This window comes from Oncorhynchus mykiss, chromosome 18 (genome assembly GCF_057628025.1).
Source record: "Oncorhynchus mykiss isolate SJ-2025 chromosome 18, ASM5762802v1, whole genome shotgun sequence".
NCBI lineage: Eukaryota > Metazoa > Chordata > Actinopteri > Salmoniformes > Salmonidae > Oncorhynchus > Oncorhynchus mykiss.
In genome coordinates, this window is record NC_143039.1 from 45,741,384 (window position 1) to 45,759,523 (window position 18,140).

The 18,140-nt window shown below is 44.4% G+C and overlaps 1 protein-coding gene across 1 annotated transcript; it reads right to left on the reverse strand.

Moving 5' to 3' along the window:
- Positions 1 to 1,117: 1,117 nt before the first annotated feature.
- LOC110496145 (kelch-like protein 31) lies at positions 1,118 to 17,709 on the reverse strand. Its single transcript, XM_021571870.3, has 6 exons — positions 17,625 to 17,709; positions 7,041 to 7,810; positions 6,505 to 6,851; positions 5,852 to 6,151; positions 4,729 to 4,904; positions 1,118 to 4,600 (listed from the first exon to the last, which is right to left on the reverse strand). The coding sequence occupies exons 2-6, from the start codon at positions 7,480 to 7,482 to the stop codon at positions 3,820 to 3,822; spliced, it is 2,046 nt and encodes a 681-aa protein (XP_021427545.1). The 5' UTR covers positions 7,483 to 7,810; positions 17,625 to 17,709; the 3' UTR covers positions 1,118 to 3,819.
- Positions 17,710 to 18,140: the final 431 nt, after the last annotated feature.

The window sequence follows — 18,140 nt, forward strand, 5'->3', positions numbered from 1 at the left end:
CAGATTTAGTTTAATCGTTCATTAATGGAAATGTATGTTAATGGGGTTACAGTAATGTGTATTAAATTGGAAGAACGGCGCTTGCTGTTTTAAAGGGTAAATATTAATATGCAACAGTGATGTGGTTGAGAGCAGGCAGTAGGGGTCTGTATCGCTGTTTTTGCCTTGGAAGCTTCCATTGTAAAATAAGCTATACATGCAACAATATTTGCCCAGTTCGAGTACAGGATGGGAAATCTAACTTTTAATTTGTATGTAATAGAATATGAGCTGTAGCAAAGATAAGGTCGCCAATATTTAAGGTTGGTTGAAGTTCTACAGCTGCACCATGGAGGGCATCATTGCCTGGTATGGCAACATTTCAGCCTCTGACCGCAAGTCACTAGTGTGCAGGGCCCAGTACATCCCTGGGGCTAAGCTCCATCATCTCTATCAGGTGGTGCCAGAAAGGCCTGATTGTCACTAGCAACCCTAGTCAGATGGTTCTCTGCTACTGCACAGCCAGCAGTACAAGAGGCAAGTTAATAAGGTCCTAAGGTCACTTTACCTCCACCTACATGTACACATTACCTTGACTAATGTGCCCCTGCACATTGACTCTACCAGTACCCCATGTATATAGCCTTGCTACTTTCATTTGAGTAATTAACATTTTTAATTACATTGGTTAATGGCTTGTAATTAAGCATTTGGCGCATGTGACAAATTAGATTTGTATGCATGCAGTTCATGGGTCAGTCATCTGCCTAATGATGGCATTATTAATTTATGACGAATGTTGGTATATTGAGTGTCAGAAGTAGATACTAGTTGGAGGTTGTCTAGTTCAACCCCCTCAGTCTCATCACTTCAGAATGCCATTTGGAGTAAAAATAGCTGTTTCCCCAAGGGGTGTGCACATTGTTTTTGCCCGTGTCAAAGGTTGGCGTTATTGCTAGGGCAAAAACTAAAATATGCGCACTTTAACATCCCCAGGACCAGCATTTGCAAACACTGGTTTTCACAACTGTTGTCTTGCTAAATATGACAAAATGGACAAACGTGGTTATATCCTGGTGTGGCAGCTTGTGTATACATTACCTGTGAGGGTTGACGTTAAATAAAGAGACAAACACCATTTAGATCCAATTGGCTTTATTCAGTGAAACCCCAAGGTTAGAGCCTCTGGCACCAGACAACCCCCTGTGCCAGCCTCTGCTCACCTCTAAAATCAAAATACAGGGATATCTCCATTCAAATTAGCCTCATTAACATCAAATTGTAATGGTTGAGTCCTCAGCCTTAACCCCTAGGTCTGCCTATCTTTAGGAGTTTCACTGATTCCATACCCTGGTAGCTTGTCATTGTATCACCTGGATGGAAATGGCTGAGGACGCTGATCAAACACGTGAGCAGGAGCTGAAATCCAGGGCCTAACTACAAAACGTGAGCAGGAGCTGAAATCCAGGGCCTAACTACAAAACGTGAGCAGGAGCTGAAATCCAGGGCCTAACTACAAAACATGACCCAAAACAAATCTCTAAAGAGAAACCCATTTAATTTCCAAATCGGACTACTGAAGTCTGCCGAATATTACCAAAAAGGTCTGCTTTATTTGTTTATGTTGGATGTCTTTGGTAGGTGGGAATTCTGAGATCTATGAATCTGGGCCGTAAATGTATCATACTAGTTTGCCAGGCCATGGTCTTGCTCATACATTCTCTACCTGTTTTAGTCAGTGGATGACATTGTAAAGTTACTTTGACCTATAAAGTTGTCTCCAGCAGTCATTGCAACTCTTGTATTACATTGCACTTAACAAGATTAAATACTGTTAATTTAACTTTACTTTTGAGCTAAACTGCTTAAGACAAATTTTACTGGGTAGAATTTTGCTGAAAATTATATTGCAATATTTGTCAAAAGCTTATCTCCATTTCTAACACCCAAACACACATTCACTCTGGTATGTACATTTGCACGCACATACAAACACATTTGCGTAATCATATCACAGTTCCACCTTGCTAACTGCAATACATATTTCATACATACCGCAAATGGATCGTCATTTTCACATTCATCAACCATAGGTTGATGCCTTCGGAAAGTATTCAGACCCCCCCCCCATTTTCTAAAATAGATTAAATAAAAAATCCTCAGCAATCTACACACAATAACCCATAATTAAAAAGTGAAAACAGGTTTTTAGAAATTTAAGCAAATGTATTAAAACAGATACCTTATTTACATAAGCATTCATACCCTTTCCTATGAGACTCAGGAGCTCAGGTGGATCCTGTTTCCATTGATCATCCTTGAGATGTTTCTACAACTTGATTGGAGTCTGCTTATCGTAAAATTAAATTGGACATGATTTGGAAAGGGACACACCTGTCTATAGCAGGTCCCACAACTAACAGTGCATGTCAGAGCATAAACAAGGCCATGAAGTCGAAGGAATTGTCCATAGAGCTCCAAGACAGGATTGTGTCGAGGCACAGGTCTGGGGAAGGGTACCAAAAAATGTCTGCAGCATTGAAGGTCCCCAAGAACACAGTGGCCTCCATCATTCTTTATTGGAAGAAGTTTGGCACCACCAAGACTCTTCCTAGAGCTGGCTGCCTGGCCAAACTGTGCAATCTGGGGAGAAGGGCCTTGGTCAGGGAGGTGACCAAGAACACGATGGTCACTCTGACAGAGTTCCAGAGTTCATCTGTGGAGAAGAAAGAACCTTCCAGAAGGACAATCATCTCTGCAGCATTCCACCAATCATGTCATGTCTGCTCCCGCTCCCCTCTCTCTGGCGCTCGAGGGCACACCTGTCACCATTGTTACGCGCAACAGCGCTTCTTGCTTCTCGTCTCCCAGCGTCTGTCCTCACAAATCAGGCCTTCGTGGTAGAGTGGCCAGACAGATTCCACTCCTCAGTAAAAGGTACATGACAGCCAGCTTGGAGTTTGCCAAAGGGTACCTAAAGGAGTCTCAGATCATGAGAAACAAGATTCTCTGGTCTGATGAAACCAAGATTGAACTCTTTGGCCTGAATGCCAAGCGTCAAGTCTGGAGGAAACCTGTTACCATCCTTACGGTGAAGCATGGTGATGGCAGCATCATGCTGTTGGGATGTTTTTCAGCGGCAGGGACTGGGAGACTAGTCAGGATCGAGGGAGAGATGAACGGAGCAAAGTACAGAGATACTTGATGAAAACCTGCTCCAGAGCGCTTAGCACCTCAGACTGGGACGAAGGTTCACCTTCCAACAGGACAACGACCTTAAGCTCACAGCTAAGAAAATAGAGGAGTGGCTTTGGGACAGGTCTCTGAATGTCCTTGAGTGGCCCAGCCAGAGCCCGATCGAGACCTGAAAATAGCTGTGCAGCAACGCTCCCCATCCAACCAGACAGAGCTTGAGAGGATCTGCAAAGAAGAAGGGGAGAAACTCCCCAAATACATGTGTGCCAAGCTTGTTGCGTCATACCCAAGAAGACTCGAGGCTGTAATCGCTGCCAAAGGTGCTTCAACAAAGTACTGAGTAAAGGGTCTGAATACTTATGTAAATCTGCTATTTCAGATTACATTTTTTATAAATTAGCAAAAATGTCTAAAATCCTATTTTTGCTTTGTCATTATGGGGCAGTGCGTGTAGATTGATGATAACAAACATGTAATCAATTTTAGAATAAGTGAATAGTTATCCCTTCCATCTTTCCTGTTCTACGGCTCTGCTTCTCTATCGACAGCTCTCTGTTCCTACCTCTCCTCAACTTCTTGCTCTCTGTCCCTCCTCCCTTCTATCAACCTCCCTTCGCTCTCTTCACCTCTCTTCTTCTAAATCTCTCAGGCAGTGATGGGCTGTGGGACTACATGGCTCTTTCTCTGTGGCTGCTCCTCCTTGGTTGCTGGAGTGTTGTGGTGCTGTTGCCTGCGGGGGGTGTGGCGGGGTGGGAGGGTCAGGGCGCAGCAGGATACACCCACAGTGGCCTCGGGCAGATCCTCCCCCATGGACCAGCTGTCTGTTGCCGGGGTGTACTTCTGCACGGCCGCCTTGTAGCGCTTCTCGGCCTCGTTCCAGCCACCCATCAGGTACAGCTGTTCCCCGAGGGCCGACAGGCCTGCCGTGCTCACGCCCAGGGGCAGGGGGGAGGCCCGGCTCCACTCACCGTTCTCTGGGGAGAACACCTCCATAGACAGGACGTCCACACGGTCTCCGCTGGGGCCCAGCTGGCTACCACCCACCACGTACACCTTCCCTCCCAGGGTGGAGGAGCAGTGCCATCCTCGGGGGCTCGCCAGGCTAGCCTTCTCACTCCAGGTGTCCGTCTCAACGTTGTAGCAGGCCACGGAGCGCGAGTAGGCACAGTTGATGTAGCCGCCGGTCACCAGGATGTCTCCGGAGGGCAGCACGGCACTGGCGTGGCAGCAACGTGGCACCTCCATGGGTGTCTTGAGCTGCCAGGTGTTGGAGGAGGGCAGGTAGCTCTCGGTGGTGGCCAGCAGGCCCTCCACGTTGCGGCCGCCAATGGCATACAGGCGCCCGCCAGTGGCCACCAGGCTGAAGTGGGTACGGCGCTGGCGCATGCTAGCCAGATGCAGCCAGGTGTTGAAGCGAGGGTCGTACCTGAGGAGCAAGAGATGGACAGTGATTTGTCTAAAGTGAAATTAAATCTACCCATAATCAAGGAACAGTCAGGTATGCCACATAACACTGGCTCATTATATTTACAGTATGATACATTTACGGTGTACCTGCTGAGGGTGCTGACAGCGTGCTTGGCCTGGTTGCGTGCATCGTTCTGGTCCTCTCCTCCGGCCACGTACAGGAAGCCGTCCATCACAGCCACACACTGGTTGAAGCTCTTAGCGGGCAGCTGGGACAGGTGGCGCCAGGTGGCCACACCCTCACGTGGGTCTCTCCACAGCACCTGGAAGGGAACCAACGTCAACAACGTAGCACTTCTCATTTTGGATAATACGGTTGAATCACGGATAATACTGTTGAATCACGGATAATACTGTTGAATCACGGATAATACTGTTGAATCACGGATAATACTGTTGAATCACGGATAATACTGTTGAATCACAGATAATACTGTTGAATCACAGATAATACTGTTGAATCACGGATAATACTGTTGAATCACGGATAATACTGTTGAATCACGGATAATACTGTTGAATCACGGATAATACTGTTGAATCACGGATAATACTGTTGAATCACGGATAATACTGTTGAATCACGGATGATACTGTTGAATCACGGATGATACTGTTGAATCACGGATAATACTGTTGAATCACGGATGATACTGTTGAATCACAGATAATACTGTTGAATCACGGATAATACTGTTGAATCACGGATGATACTGTTGAATCACGGATAATACTGTTGAATCACGGATAATACTGTTGAATCACGGATAATACTGTTGAATCACGGATAATACTGTTGAATCACGGATAATACTGTTGAATCACAGATAATACTGTTGAATCACGGATAATACTGTTGAATCACGGATAATACTGTTGAATCACGGATAATACTGTTGAATCACGGATAATACTGTTGAATCACGGATGATACTGTTGAATCACGGATAATACTGTTGAATCACGGATGATACTGTTGAATCACGGATGATACTGTTGAATCACGGATAATACGGTTGAATCACGGATGATACTGTTGAATCACGGATGATACTGTTGAATCACGGATAATACTGTTGAATCACGGATAATACTGTTGAATCATGGTGATTGGTGGTGCAGAAGTATTCTAAAATGTTGGTTTACTTCTTCATCATGCGTCTGACCTCTGCCTAATGTTTAGCCCACCATCAGATCCCCCCACACTCACCACTCTACTCAGTGCCCGCTCGGTGACGGAGGGACGCCCCCCAACAGTCAGAAGGGTGGCCTGTCCGCCACGCACCTGCGTGCGGCGAGACTGCAGCGTGTTCTGCTGGTAGGGCAGCAGGTGGTAGTTCATGGCGTCCACCAGCAAGCGGTGGCAGTGAGGGTCCATCATCATTCTCGCCACAGGCTGGATCTCGCTGACCAGCTCGCTGGCAGGGATGGTCTCGAAGCGCACGTGGGACAGCAGTTCGGCGGCGTGCACCTGACGCTTGGGGTCGAAGTCCAGCCATTTCATGGCCAACTGTGGTCGAATGAAACCAGTTCTATACTTAGAATTCTGTTTGTTTTATAAATACCGCTCCCTCTCTGCCTCCTTGCTATGTCTCTCATCCCTACTGATATTGTGTATTAATAACTATACATACAGTGAGTTGTACTGACTGAGTATTTCTATTCATAGTAGGATGTCACAGTCTGGCAAGTGTGTGTACTAAGGTCATGTGGCTATATCATGTCCTTAACAGCTGGTCTGAGGCTGGATTTAGGTTGAGCTCAAAATGGCTGCATTTGGGGGTAGGGAACGAGGAGACCTGATCCTAGGTCAGTTATTACAGGCAGAAAAAGTAGGGTTAAAGTGTGGTGAGCGGAGCTGACCTGGAAGGCGGTGACTTCAGAAGGCAGCAGCAGGCTGTCTTCCTGGAGGAAGGCTGCGATCTGTTCCAGGGTCAGCTGGTTGAACAGGGGCGTCTCGGTGAACGCGACAAAGTTCTCCAGCACAAAGCGGCGGGCCGCGTCGCGCACGGGAAACAGACCGTAGGCGGCGGCGATGTTCCACACGTACACGCACGTCTGCACGTTCATCTCGGCCAGCAGGAAGTCCATGCACATCTGGAGCAACTGGGGGATCTGTAGGGTGGCAGCGGCGGACACAGTGCAGCCGATGGTGTACAGGGACATGTGGACGCGGCCCAGGTAGGCGAAGGTGATCACGTTGGCCAGGCCTGGGAATAAGTGGAAAACATCATCACTTTATCCATGTGTTTTTGTCTATTGATGCGGACTTTGAGAAATATTTGGACTGAACACAGTCCTTAAGTTCCCAAACAAGACTCTTGCTGCTGCCTCTAATAGATAATAGACACCTCTAATAGATAGCAGCTATATGTTAGGCGGGTTAGTTTGAAACCTACCGAGGGGGGAGAGTGAAGGTAACTCTAGACGCTTCATTCCGGGGTCCTTGGCCAGGATCTCCCGGAAGTACCGGCTGACGGAGGAAATTACCAGCTTGTGCACGTCAAAGGCCTTGGTCTTACAGGCCAGCTCCAGGTCGGTGAGGAAGCGCTCCTGGCGCATGCGGCTCACCTCCTCCAGCAGGGCGTTTCCGTGGAGGGGGCGGGTCACTTCACAGCCCAGGCCCAGGCCCTTCTCTCCGGGCTTGATGACGGGAGGGGGCAGGGGGAGGTTGAAATGGTTAAGCTGTACGATGTCCAGTGCGGCCATCTCCTCGATCTTCTTCACACCTTCCACCACCACCACTCCTCCTGCCATCTGTGTGGTGACAGTGGTTACCTGGGAGACGACTGGCTCCGGGGTAATCTTCTTTGTGCGATTGGCCTTCTTCTTGGGGGCCATGGCGACGGTTCCTTTGACAGTATGGTTTTAAAGGTTTTGGTTCTTGAGCGCTGACTGAAGCACTGAGGGATGAGGACTCTTACTCACTTGCTGATGGACCAACTAATCAACAAACTGACAAAACGGACTCTTTACCGACTGTGATAAGGTGGACTTTCTTTACTGATGAACACAACCACCGAAACACTGAAGAACAGTCAGACAGATTAGACTGGCTGGAGGGTTAACTATGTATTCCTACTGCTGACAGAAGGGGTTCGAAGAGGACAGATTGACAGACACGGTGTGTAGGTGGGTTGGTTTGTTTCAGTGAGACAGCACACAGGATCTGAAAGAAAAGAGAAAAAGCACGGAGTATCACATCAGAGAAAAATACCATGGCAACACAATATGTATACTCCTTAAAAAAGAGGGGGATGTGACTGACAGGTGCGGGTGCGGGGGGGGGGGGGGGGCTTCCGGCTTCCAGGAATCCAGTGTCAGGTTCATGGTTTATAGCAGCCCGATGTGCTTGTATTCATACTCACACACCGACTCCCAGTGTATTTCAGCAGCAGAACAAATGGGAATCTAATTCATGTTTTAAATGACCCTATAGAAGAACTTAAGAAATACGAGGGGAGTTTTCCTGAGGTAAGTTTAGCCACACTATGTAAGGCTCTGCTTAAATTAGCCAACTACCCTTAGAACCGTAGATTGTTGTACTACTAAGCACATTTGAAAAATATGACTCAATTTACATTCCCTTAGTTTCCTCTGACTGTTTTAGTAGTTTTGAATTTGAAATTCTGTATAAAAGTTGTTTATACATGCTGTGTATACATGTTTCTTACAATTTAAAAAAAAACTTAATTTCATCACAGCAAATTAAGCAACACATACCTGGAAAAATACACACATCTCGCTAGCTCAAAACATCCAAATCAAATGTAGCTATTTTTACATCAGCCGATGTCACAAAGTACTTATACAGAAACCCAGCCTAAAACCCCAAATAGCAAGCAATGCAGATATAGAAGCATGATGGCTAGGAAAAAACTCCCTAGAAAGGTAGGAACATAGGAAGAAACCTAGAGAGGAACCAGGCTCTGAGGGGTGGCCAGTCCTCTTCTGGCTGTGCTGGGTGGAGATTATGGCACATTCAGTCACAGACACACAAGATATGCGCTCATGTCACCTAAAAACACACTAAGGGCAAAGCAAGCATGACTGCGTCCCTGTTGCTTGGATTATTACCCAGTATACCCCCTCTCTGGTTCCTCATCATACCCTCCCAGTGATTTGACTCACTACACCAAAATAACCTTAATTTAGCACTTATCACTTTGTAAACAAACACAGAAGGACAAGCTGTGGCTGTGGCCTTCATCAACATAAAACTCTGATCACTATGGTGGCCTTGCCTCCCTGTTACAGGATACAGTCCAGGCCCAGTTATCATTGACACTCGAGCAATTCACCCCATTCGCTCTGACAACAGGACAGGCAGGGACAAATACAATCACTTTTGTATTCAGAGGCAATACAAAAAGGATCACAGGCAATTAAAAAGGGTCATACGGGGGAACAACGTAATCATGACTCGCCCTTTGATTACAAAAAGGTACGGATCATTATCATCAACATTAAAGGACCAACACTTGGAAATGCTCCTGCTACTCTGTTATTTAAAAAAGAACTCATTATCTATCCTGATGCCTAGTCACATGCCTTACCCTGCCTTCGTGTACATATCTACCTCAAATACCTCGTACATGTTGAATTTCTCTTTCTATTCGTACATGTTTGTGTGAAAGGACATTTTTTACTCTCTCTCAAAAACCAAAATCAGATGTTTCACTCCATGCTGCTGATGTTCTCAGTAAAACAGAATATATTTCCATGGCTAGAGCGTATAACAGTATGTCAGAGTGCAGGTGCTTTCCACCACGTGCCTAATGAAAACACATACATGGGGATCCTGCCGGAATTGAACTCTCAGCCAACGCTATTTATGTCCAGACTGTTGTTTAAAGATCACCCGCTAGAAACAGTGGATATATGGGTCACCGATCATCCTTGATCTATCAAAATGGTGTACATCTCCTCAATGTGCTATGATATATTAAGTACCAGTTTTAAGTGACAGGCTTAGGCATTTCATTTAATAAATAGATGTGGTGCTATTGCTGGTTCCCTTGATGACGTCTGATTTTGTGATACTGTTGTGTCTTTGCCATGGGGCGCCCAGTGTGGAGGATGACACAGCAGCTGTGACTCCCACCAACCTTGGTTCCAGATATTTGTGAGGGTTATGTGCCATGTGAAGGTTATTTTCATTTGATTCCATCCCATCACATTGTTAGCTACACTGGTAGAATTTTGTTGAATATTCTAAGGCCTTTGTAAATGGCTTCCTTTGATGGTCAGATTCTTGCACACCAGGAGAGACGATCTAAGAAAGGGATCTCAGAGATATCAGGTACTTTCTTAAGCAGCCTAAACTTGCGTTGTTGACGTTTCAAGGTGGATGCTTATCTTCACTTGCACTTTTCTCAATGCCTGGCAGATGAACAATTTAGGTCAGACTCTCAGGGATCTCTTTCTCCAATCATTCCAATAGCTCTCATCTCTGGACCAGCTATAGGTCAGTAACGGTAGGCTATAATTTTGGTACCCAGAACAAATCTTACGTAAGAGGTGGCCTTTCGCCTCTGGCCATCTACTCGATTTTGTAAAGTATTTTACTAGTGGTATAGTACATCGCTGGTGACTGCTGTTTCATTTCTTGTGGGGGGGGGGGGGGGGGGTCTGACAGTTCTAATTCCTGATTCTATGGTTGCGACATCCTCCTAGGTGGCTCCTCACACCCTCCCTTTGGCCTGTAACTAACTCTAACTGTGTCAGCTCTCTTTCATATGACACCAGCAACAGCTGCTATCCTGTCCCCATCTCCATGTGGGGGGAACACAGCTCAGTCACAGGCATCGTTCACTGGACTGACCGGGGCTATTTTAAAACACAAAGTTCAGAGAAAAATTCTACGAGGTAGTTGAGGTCTGAGGCAGAGTTTATTGTTGGGAAGATGGGGTGTCGGCTACTTCTCAAATGTGTATTGGAGTGTGCAGAGCCGGCCCTAGCTACTAAGCAATAGCTTGGGGCCCGACCAAAAGAAATCAGGCAGGGTCTCAACTTACTGTTGAGAGTTAGAATAGTTGAACACACAAGGTGCGATTTCTAAATTTGGTTGTGCATCAGCAGTTTTTCTCTTGTTATGTCAGCAACTGACAGTTACTCAATTGGCCCATGTCAGCTACAATTGTTTAGATTGGTAAATTAGTCTTGCCAGCTATCTGAACTTGTAGTAATCATGGTTGAATTACTGACCGGGCACACTAGGGGTCATGTAAAAATTTGCTTAATCTGCCAATCCGGACTCGTGCGTCAAAGTGCTGAGGTTTGATGTGAGGAGATTTTTTGAGATTGCAAAGACTTGGCTCTACTTTTTCAATTGAAAGTATTTTTCCCACATTTAGTTACGTAACAGCCTTATTCTAAAATTGATTAAATAAATAAAAATCCTCATCAATCTACACACAATACCCCATAATGACAAAGCGAAAACAGAAAGACCTTACTGTCACGAATCCCTCCAGAACTTTCATCACGCACACCTGTCGCCTATTCCCACTGATTAGTACTTGTATGTACTGTCTCCTGAATCATTTATACCAGCGCGACACTTATTTACATACCAGTCAAAAGTTTGAACCCACCTACTCATTAAAGGATTTTTCTTTATTTTTACGATTTTCTACATTGTAGAATAATAGTGACGACATGAAAACTCTGAAATAACACATATGGAATCATAAGGTAACCAAAAAAGTGTCAGAAGATTTTAGATTCTTCAAAGTAGTCACCCTTTGCCTTGACAACAGCTTTGCACACCCTTGGTATTCTCTCAATCAGTTTCACCTGGAGTACTTTTCCAACAGTCTTGAAGGAGTTCCCACATATGCTGGGCACTGGTCTGCTGCTTTTCCTTCACTCTGCGGTCTAACTCATCCCAAACATTTCAATTGGGTTGAGGTCAGATGATTCACGCAGTCTCCTCTGAACAGTTAATGTTGAGATGTGTCTGTTACTTGAACTCTGTGAAGCATTTATTTGGGTTGCAATCATAGGTGCAGTTAACTCTAATGAACTTATCCTCTGCAACAGAGGTAACCCTAGGTCTTCCTTTCCTGTGGCGGTCTTCATGAGAGCCAGTTTCATCGTAGCGCTTGATGATTTTTGCGACTGCACTTGAAGATTTTTTTGGGGATACTGTTTTAATGTAATGATGGACTGTCGTTTCTCTTTGTTTATTTGAGCTGTTCTTGCCGTAATATGGACTTGGTCTTTTACAAAATAGGGGTATCTTCTGTATACCACCTCTACCTTGTCACAACACAACTGATTGGCTTAAACACATTAAGAAGGAACAAAATGCCACAAATGAACTTTTAACAAGGAACACTTGTTAATTGAAATTCATTCCAGGTGACTACCTCATGAAGCTGGTTGAGAGAATGCCAAGGATGTGCAAAGCTGTTGTCAAGGCAAAGGGTGACTACTTTGAAGAATCTAAAATCTTCTGACACTTTTTTGGTTACCTTATGATTCCATATGTGTTATTTCAGAGTTTTCATGTCGTCACTATTATTCTACAATGTAGAAAATCGTAAAAATAAAGAAAAATCCTTTAATGAGTAGGTGGGTTCAAAAATATTTTTATTTGTTTAACACTTTTTTGGTTAATACATGATTCCTTACGTGTTATTTCATAGTTTTGATGTGTTTACTATTATTGTACAATGTAGAAAATAGTTTTAAAAAATAAAGAAAAACCCTTGAATGAGACTTGAAATTGAGTTTAGGTGCATCCTGTTTCAATTGATCATCCTTGAGATGTTTCTACAACTTGTTTGGAGTCTGCTTGTGGTAAAGTCAATTGATTGAACATGATTTGGACAGGGACACACCTGTCTATATAAGGTCCCACAACTAACAGTGCATGTCAGAGCATAAACAAGGCCATGAAGTCGAATGTAATGGAATTGTCCATAGAGCTCCAAGACAGGATTGTGTCGAGGCACAGATCTGGGAAGGGTACCAAAAAATGTCTGCAGCATTGAAGGTCCCCAAGAACACAGTGGCCTCCATCATTCTTTATTGGAAGAAGTTTGGAACCACCAAAAGTCTTCCTAGAGCTGGCCGCCTGGCCAAACTGTGCAATCTGGGGAGAAGGGCCTTGGTCAGGGAGGTGACCAAGAACACGATGGTCACTCTGACAGAGTTCCTCTGTGGAGAAGAAAGAACCTTCCAGAAGGACAATCATCTCTGCAGCATTCCACCAATCATGTCATGTCTGCTCCCGCTCCCCCTCTCTGGCGCTCGAGGGCACACCTGTCACCATTGTTACGCGCAACAGCGCTTCTTGCTTCTCGTCTCCCAGCGTCTGTCCTTACAAATCAGGCCTTTGTGGTAGAGTGGCCAGACAGATTCCACTCCTCAGTAAAAGGTACATGACAGCCAGCTTGGAGTTTGCCAAAAGGTACCTAAAGGAGTCTCAGATCATGAGAAACAAGATTCTCTGGTCTGATGAAACCAAGATGGAACTCTTTGGCCTGAATGCCAAGCGTCAAGTCTGGAGGAAACCTGTTACCATCCTTACGGTGAAGCATGGTGGTGGCAGCATCATGCTGTTGGGATGTTTTTCAGCGGCAGGGACTGGGAGACTAGTCAGTCTCGAGGGAGAGATGAACATGAAAAGTACAGAGATCCTTGATGAAAACCTGCTCCAGTGCGCTCAGCACCTCAGACTAGGGCGAAGGTTCACCTTCCAACAGGACAACGACCTTAAGCTCATAGCTAAGAAAATAGAGTGGCGGCTTTGGGACAAGTCTCTGAATGTCCTTGAGTGGCCCAGCCAGAGCCTGGACTTGAACCTGATCGAACATCTCTGGAGAGACCTGAAAATAGCTGTGCAGTGATGCTCCCCATCCAACCAGACAGAGCTTGAGAGGATCTGCAGAGAAGAAGGGGAGAAACTCCCCAAATACAGGTGTGCCAAGCTTGTAGCGTCATACCCAGGAAGACTTGAGGTTGTAATCACTGCCAAAGGTCCTTCAACAAAGTACTGAGTAAAGGATCTGAATACTTATGTAAATGTGATATTTACGGGTTTAAAAAAAACTAAAAAACTATTTAATCAATTTTAGAACACGGCTGTAACGTAATCAAATGTGGTAATAGGAAATGTGGAAAGAGTCAAGGGGTCTGATTACTTTCTGAATGCACTATATTCAGGGTCATCACACTGCTGGGTAAGGACTTCTACTTCATCTCAGAAGTTGTGTTCTGAGAGGTAAGTGAAATGTGGTATTGGATGTTTTTGTGTTTTATAAGTGTACATTTTTTCAGTCAATGCACCATCTGTGTGTGCATTCTTATGTTACAGGTCACAGTGTGGATTATGCAGAAGCATGAGGGGTTTAGTTTGGCAAGGCTGTACTTAGTTATTCTTACACATATTGCCTCCCCATAACTTTTTAAAATGTTATTTCACTATTTGGTTGCATCTGCATGTTCATGTGAGAGGCTAAGCGGGCCATACCGGAGCTGGCCAACATTCTCTGCCTTGTCCGATGTACTGTACATCGTGTTCAACTGTAATCATCATTAGTGTGGTTAGGTAGGTTCAACCTAAAACGTATTGTTCCTCTATCGTATTGAAGTCCAGGTATCTTGATATCAAATTGTCTTGAAAGGGAAAGATGCACATCCCCATTGACATGTATGCTTTTTATTTTGTATGTATGCAATGCCATCATCATATTAAAGCACCAGCACACCATTCTTACAGTATGTCTCGCTCATCACGTCACGTAAGTCTCGCCAATGTGTTATAGTTGCACATAGGATTATTTTCACCTTACTGCTTAGGGATCTGCTTCTTGTTACTTTGTTAGCGCTTGGCTCAAAGTAGCCTACGGGTTTGTTTACTTACATAGTAATAAAAAGTCAGACACGCAGTGTATACTCTAACCATTTCATGTATCAAACTCATTCCACGGTGTCTGCGTGTTTTCAGCCTAACCCCTGGCCTAGTGTCTGCGTGTTTAGCCTAACCCCTGGCCTAGTGTCTGCGTGTTTAAGTTTTTTCCTTTCAATTAAGACGTAGACAACCAGGTATAATAAGTACAAGGAAGGAGCGAAACCCCACAGACACTCGGCCTTCCGTGGAATGAGTTTGCCACCTGCTCTAGGCCCTCCATGGAATGAGTTTACCACGTGCTCCAGGGCCTCCATGGAATGAGTTTGCCACGTGCTCTAGGCCCTCCATGGAATGAGTTTGCCACGTGCACTAGGCCCTCCATGGAATGAGTTTGCCACGTGCACTAGGCCCTCCATTGAATGAGTTTGCCACGTGCACTAGGCCCTCCATGGAATGAGTTTGACACCCCTGATTGAATGGAAATAACCTACATTTCAGCACCTTTTTCAGGGAGGGTTGAGGAACCCACATTAGCTGCTTTTACACAGGCAGCCCATTTCTAATTATTTTCCTACTAAATTGGTCTTTTGACCAATTATTGTTTATGGCAATAGTTCAGAATTGGGCTTCCTGTGTAAAAACAGCGACAGTGCTGAACCTTGGTTAATTCTATTACCCTAAATGGTTGGAAGTATACAGAAATGTATTACTTAATTTTTGTAGGTCAGCATCTCAATTTGGTGTGGGGTGGGGGGGGCATATCTACTCATTGTATTTGTTTTCTAAAGTGTCAAACATCTGCTATACGATAGCATATCACTGAGACCTGACTTGTTTATACAGGTTATACAGCTAATTATTTTGGTCTGTTATCTGCCAGGAGGGACGATGAGTTCTCTTTTGGATAGCCTGTAATGTCTCTTCCCTTTATACAAGGAAATAAAATCTGTTCGCTCAAATATTTCACTGTCATTTTCTGTTATCAACCTACTGATTAAGCATATGGCCATACAGGACATCAAGGACTTGCTTTCTCCTTGGCAATATTCTGGCGACAAACTTCAGTTCCACATTATGACAGTAGAGCTCACCCAAGTGACAAATGACAGCAAAAACATATGCTTTTGGAGAAATTGCAGTACCATGGGTTAGTTATATACATCTTTGGTAGTTGATTTGGCTTTACCACAAATTTGCATTGCATTTATTTGCAGTGCTGCCATTTACTTTCCACTCAAGGTTTGCTTCAGCAGAGGCTACCACGGTGCTGTAGGCTTTTGGTAATGTGAGAGGCTGTGGGTACATTTATAAGCTAGCTAGTTGTAGAGCAAACGAGTTGTGCTAGCTAGCTAGTGCAGCCTATCATGTGATATACGGACTGGCAGATTGCTAGCTCAATATGTTTGTTATCAAAAGTAACTAGTGGAGATGTGAAACAGTTGTTTATACTTTGGCTAAAACCGAGCTTTTATATTAGTTTTTTTTAGCTATACAGACAATCTAAAACCGCACACCTCTGAAAACAAGCCATCTCGACCAACTAACAGCTAATTATAATAGCTAGCTAGCTAAAACAATGATGAGGGAGGGTGTGAGCTCAGCCATCCACACAGAGACGTTTTTCACACTGTGAGCATTTTTACAACATGTGGTCACAATCACAACACAATCAGAACGATTGGGAAGATTTTTACATGTCACGTGCCCAGGGCCCCTGACCTCCAGGGGGTCCCCATTGATTTTGTTTGTCACTCTTACTCAGATATCATATTAACATAGCATAAGTCGGGGCAAAATGTGTCAAATTTCAGAACATTTTCTTTAAAATTGCTAAATGTTCTCTATGCCCCATGGCAAAATGTGTAGAATTGCAGTCAATTAGCTGTTAAACTGCAAATAATTTTCTCTGCCCCATGGCACAATGAGTAGAATTCTCTCCACACAATGGGAAAATGTTTAGAAAAGCAGCAAAAGTGCTTTAAAACGGCAAAATCTTCTCTATGTTCCATGGAAAAATGTATAGAATTGCAGGAAATTAACTCTAAAGCATAGGGCCTCCAAAAGGCTAGGGCTTGCTCTGGGACTGTGCCAAAACATCACTGAAAATGTGTCTTGAAGATGAGGAGAGTCAGAATTGGAAGACAAGGAGGATCATAATATGAAGGAAAGATTTACTACCAAATCCTATGAAAAATATCCAATGGTTTATTTTTTAAATTTAACTAGGCAAGTCAGTTAAGAACAAATTCTTATTTACAATGACGGCCTTACAGGGGAACAGTGGCTTAATTGCCTTGTTCGGGGATTGGATCTAAAAACCTTTTGGTTACTGGCCGAAAGCTCTAACCACTAGGCTACCTATCTTCCCTCTGTTAGCAACTTTTCAGTTACTGACGCACTGCTCAAACCACTAGGCTACCTGCCGCCCCCAGACGTTTTGGTTAGGAACCGAGAACAGTTTATAACGCTAAGGCAAAAGGAGGAAAGAAATTAAAATGGGGCATGAACGTCTGAAAAATGGCAGAGATGGAATAAAAGTCGGCGGGAATGATATTGGAACATGGCCGAGGTATCCGAGTAGGTGACACCGTGACAAAACACATCTCTGTGCGGTACACAATGCCATCATGTGCCTGACTCCCACCTCCCCAGTGTCAGAATTCCTTTGTGTATCTCCAGAGATTATTTATAGATGTTGAGGTTAGAGCTGGAATGAGCTACCCCTCCCAAGTAGTCATTTGTATGCATCCTAATATCAATTTGGCCTCGCATTAAATGTGTTTGAGCTGAGAGTGTTCGTGAGAAAAAAAATGCTACATTCAGATTCTACATAGTGCCTAGTTGAGGCTAAAATGAATGTGTTTACATCCACTTTTTTTTAGGTGATTAAGTGCTTGAAAAGGGACTTATTTGGGTGTCTGCACACTTTGTATTTTGTGTTACTGGCGATGGTTAAATTGTACAGTTCTGGTGAAATTCAAGAGTGCAGCAGTTCAACTTCAGCATATTACATATTATATATAAATGCTTTATGATTAGGCTGTCTAATCAAGTTGGATAAATCATGACTCAAATTAGACATGCAAATAATTTGATGAAAAATTCAGTCAATATGCTTTACCTCTCTCTCCACTCACTCTTCTTCCTTATCTTTCCTCGTTTCTCTCTTGGCTTTCTTTCGCTTTGTTGATTTTCGCTCACAGGTTACTCTCTCTTCCTCTTTCCTCTGTCCGCTGTCTGTCTGTCAGTGGACTGTGGTTCAGTGTTTGAGTGATTCAGGGTCCAACCAAGTCTATGAAATGAGACACCCTCCCTCCCTAATTTCTAGCTCCCACCACCTACAACTCCATATACAGGCACCCCCTCCCTCCCCACCAAAAATGCTCCATATGTGGCCAGCCCTCTGCTATCCTGCCCCCTTCAGTCACCCTTCAGTCACTCGGCTGGGCAGACAGGAGAGGGGCTATTTTCTCTCTGTATGCTCAAGTTTCTGTGTTTGAACGGTTGTCTCACAGTCTCTCTCTGTGTTGTGTGTGTGTGTGTAAGAGGCTCTGGTGCTATTTTAACAAAGTAGTGGAAAAACCTGGAGTTGTGTTATGTTGACACACCGAACATGGCAGAGATATCAACAAGAAAG

What these genes read in the sequence shown, in the direction of transcription:
- LOC110496145 (XM_021571870.3), bottom strand. Translation starts at nt 7,482, where the DNA reads ATGGCCCCCAAGAAGAAGGCCAATCGCACAAAGAAGATTACCCCGGAG. An exon ending in CTGAAGTCACCGCCTTCCAG is followed by an intron (nt 6,152 to 6,504) that starts GTCAGCTCCGCT and finishes ATTCGACCACAG; the next exon opens with TTGGCCATGAAATGGCTGGA. An exon ending in AGCGGGCACTGAGTAGAGTG is followed by an intron (nt 4,905 to 5,851) that starts GTGAGTGTGGGG and finishes GTTCCCTTCCAG; the next exon opens with GTGCTGTGGAGAGACCCACG.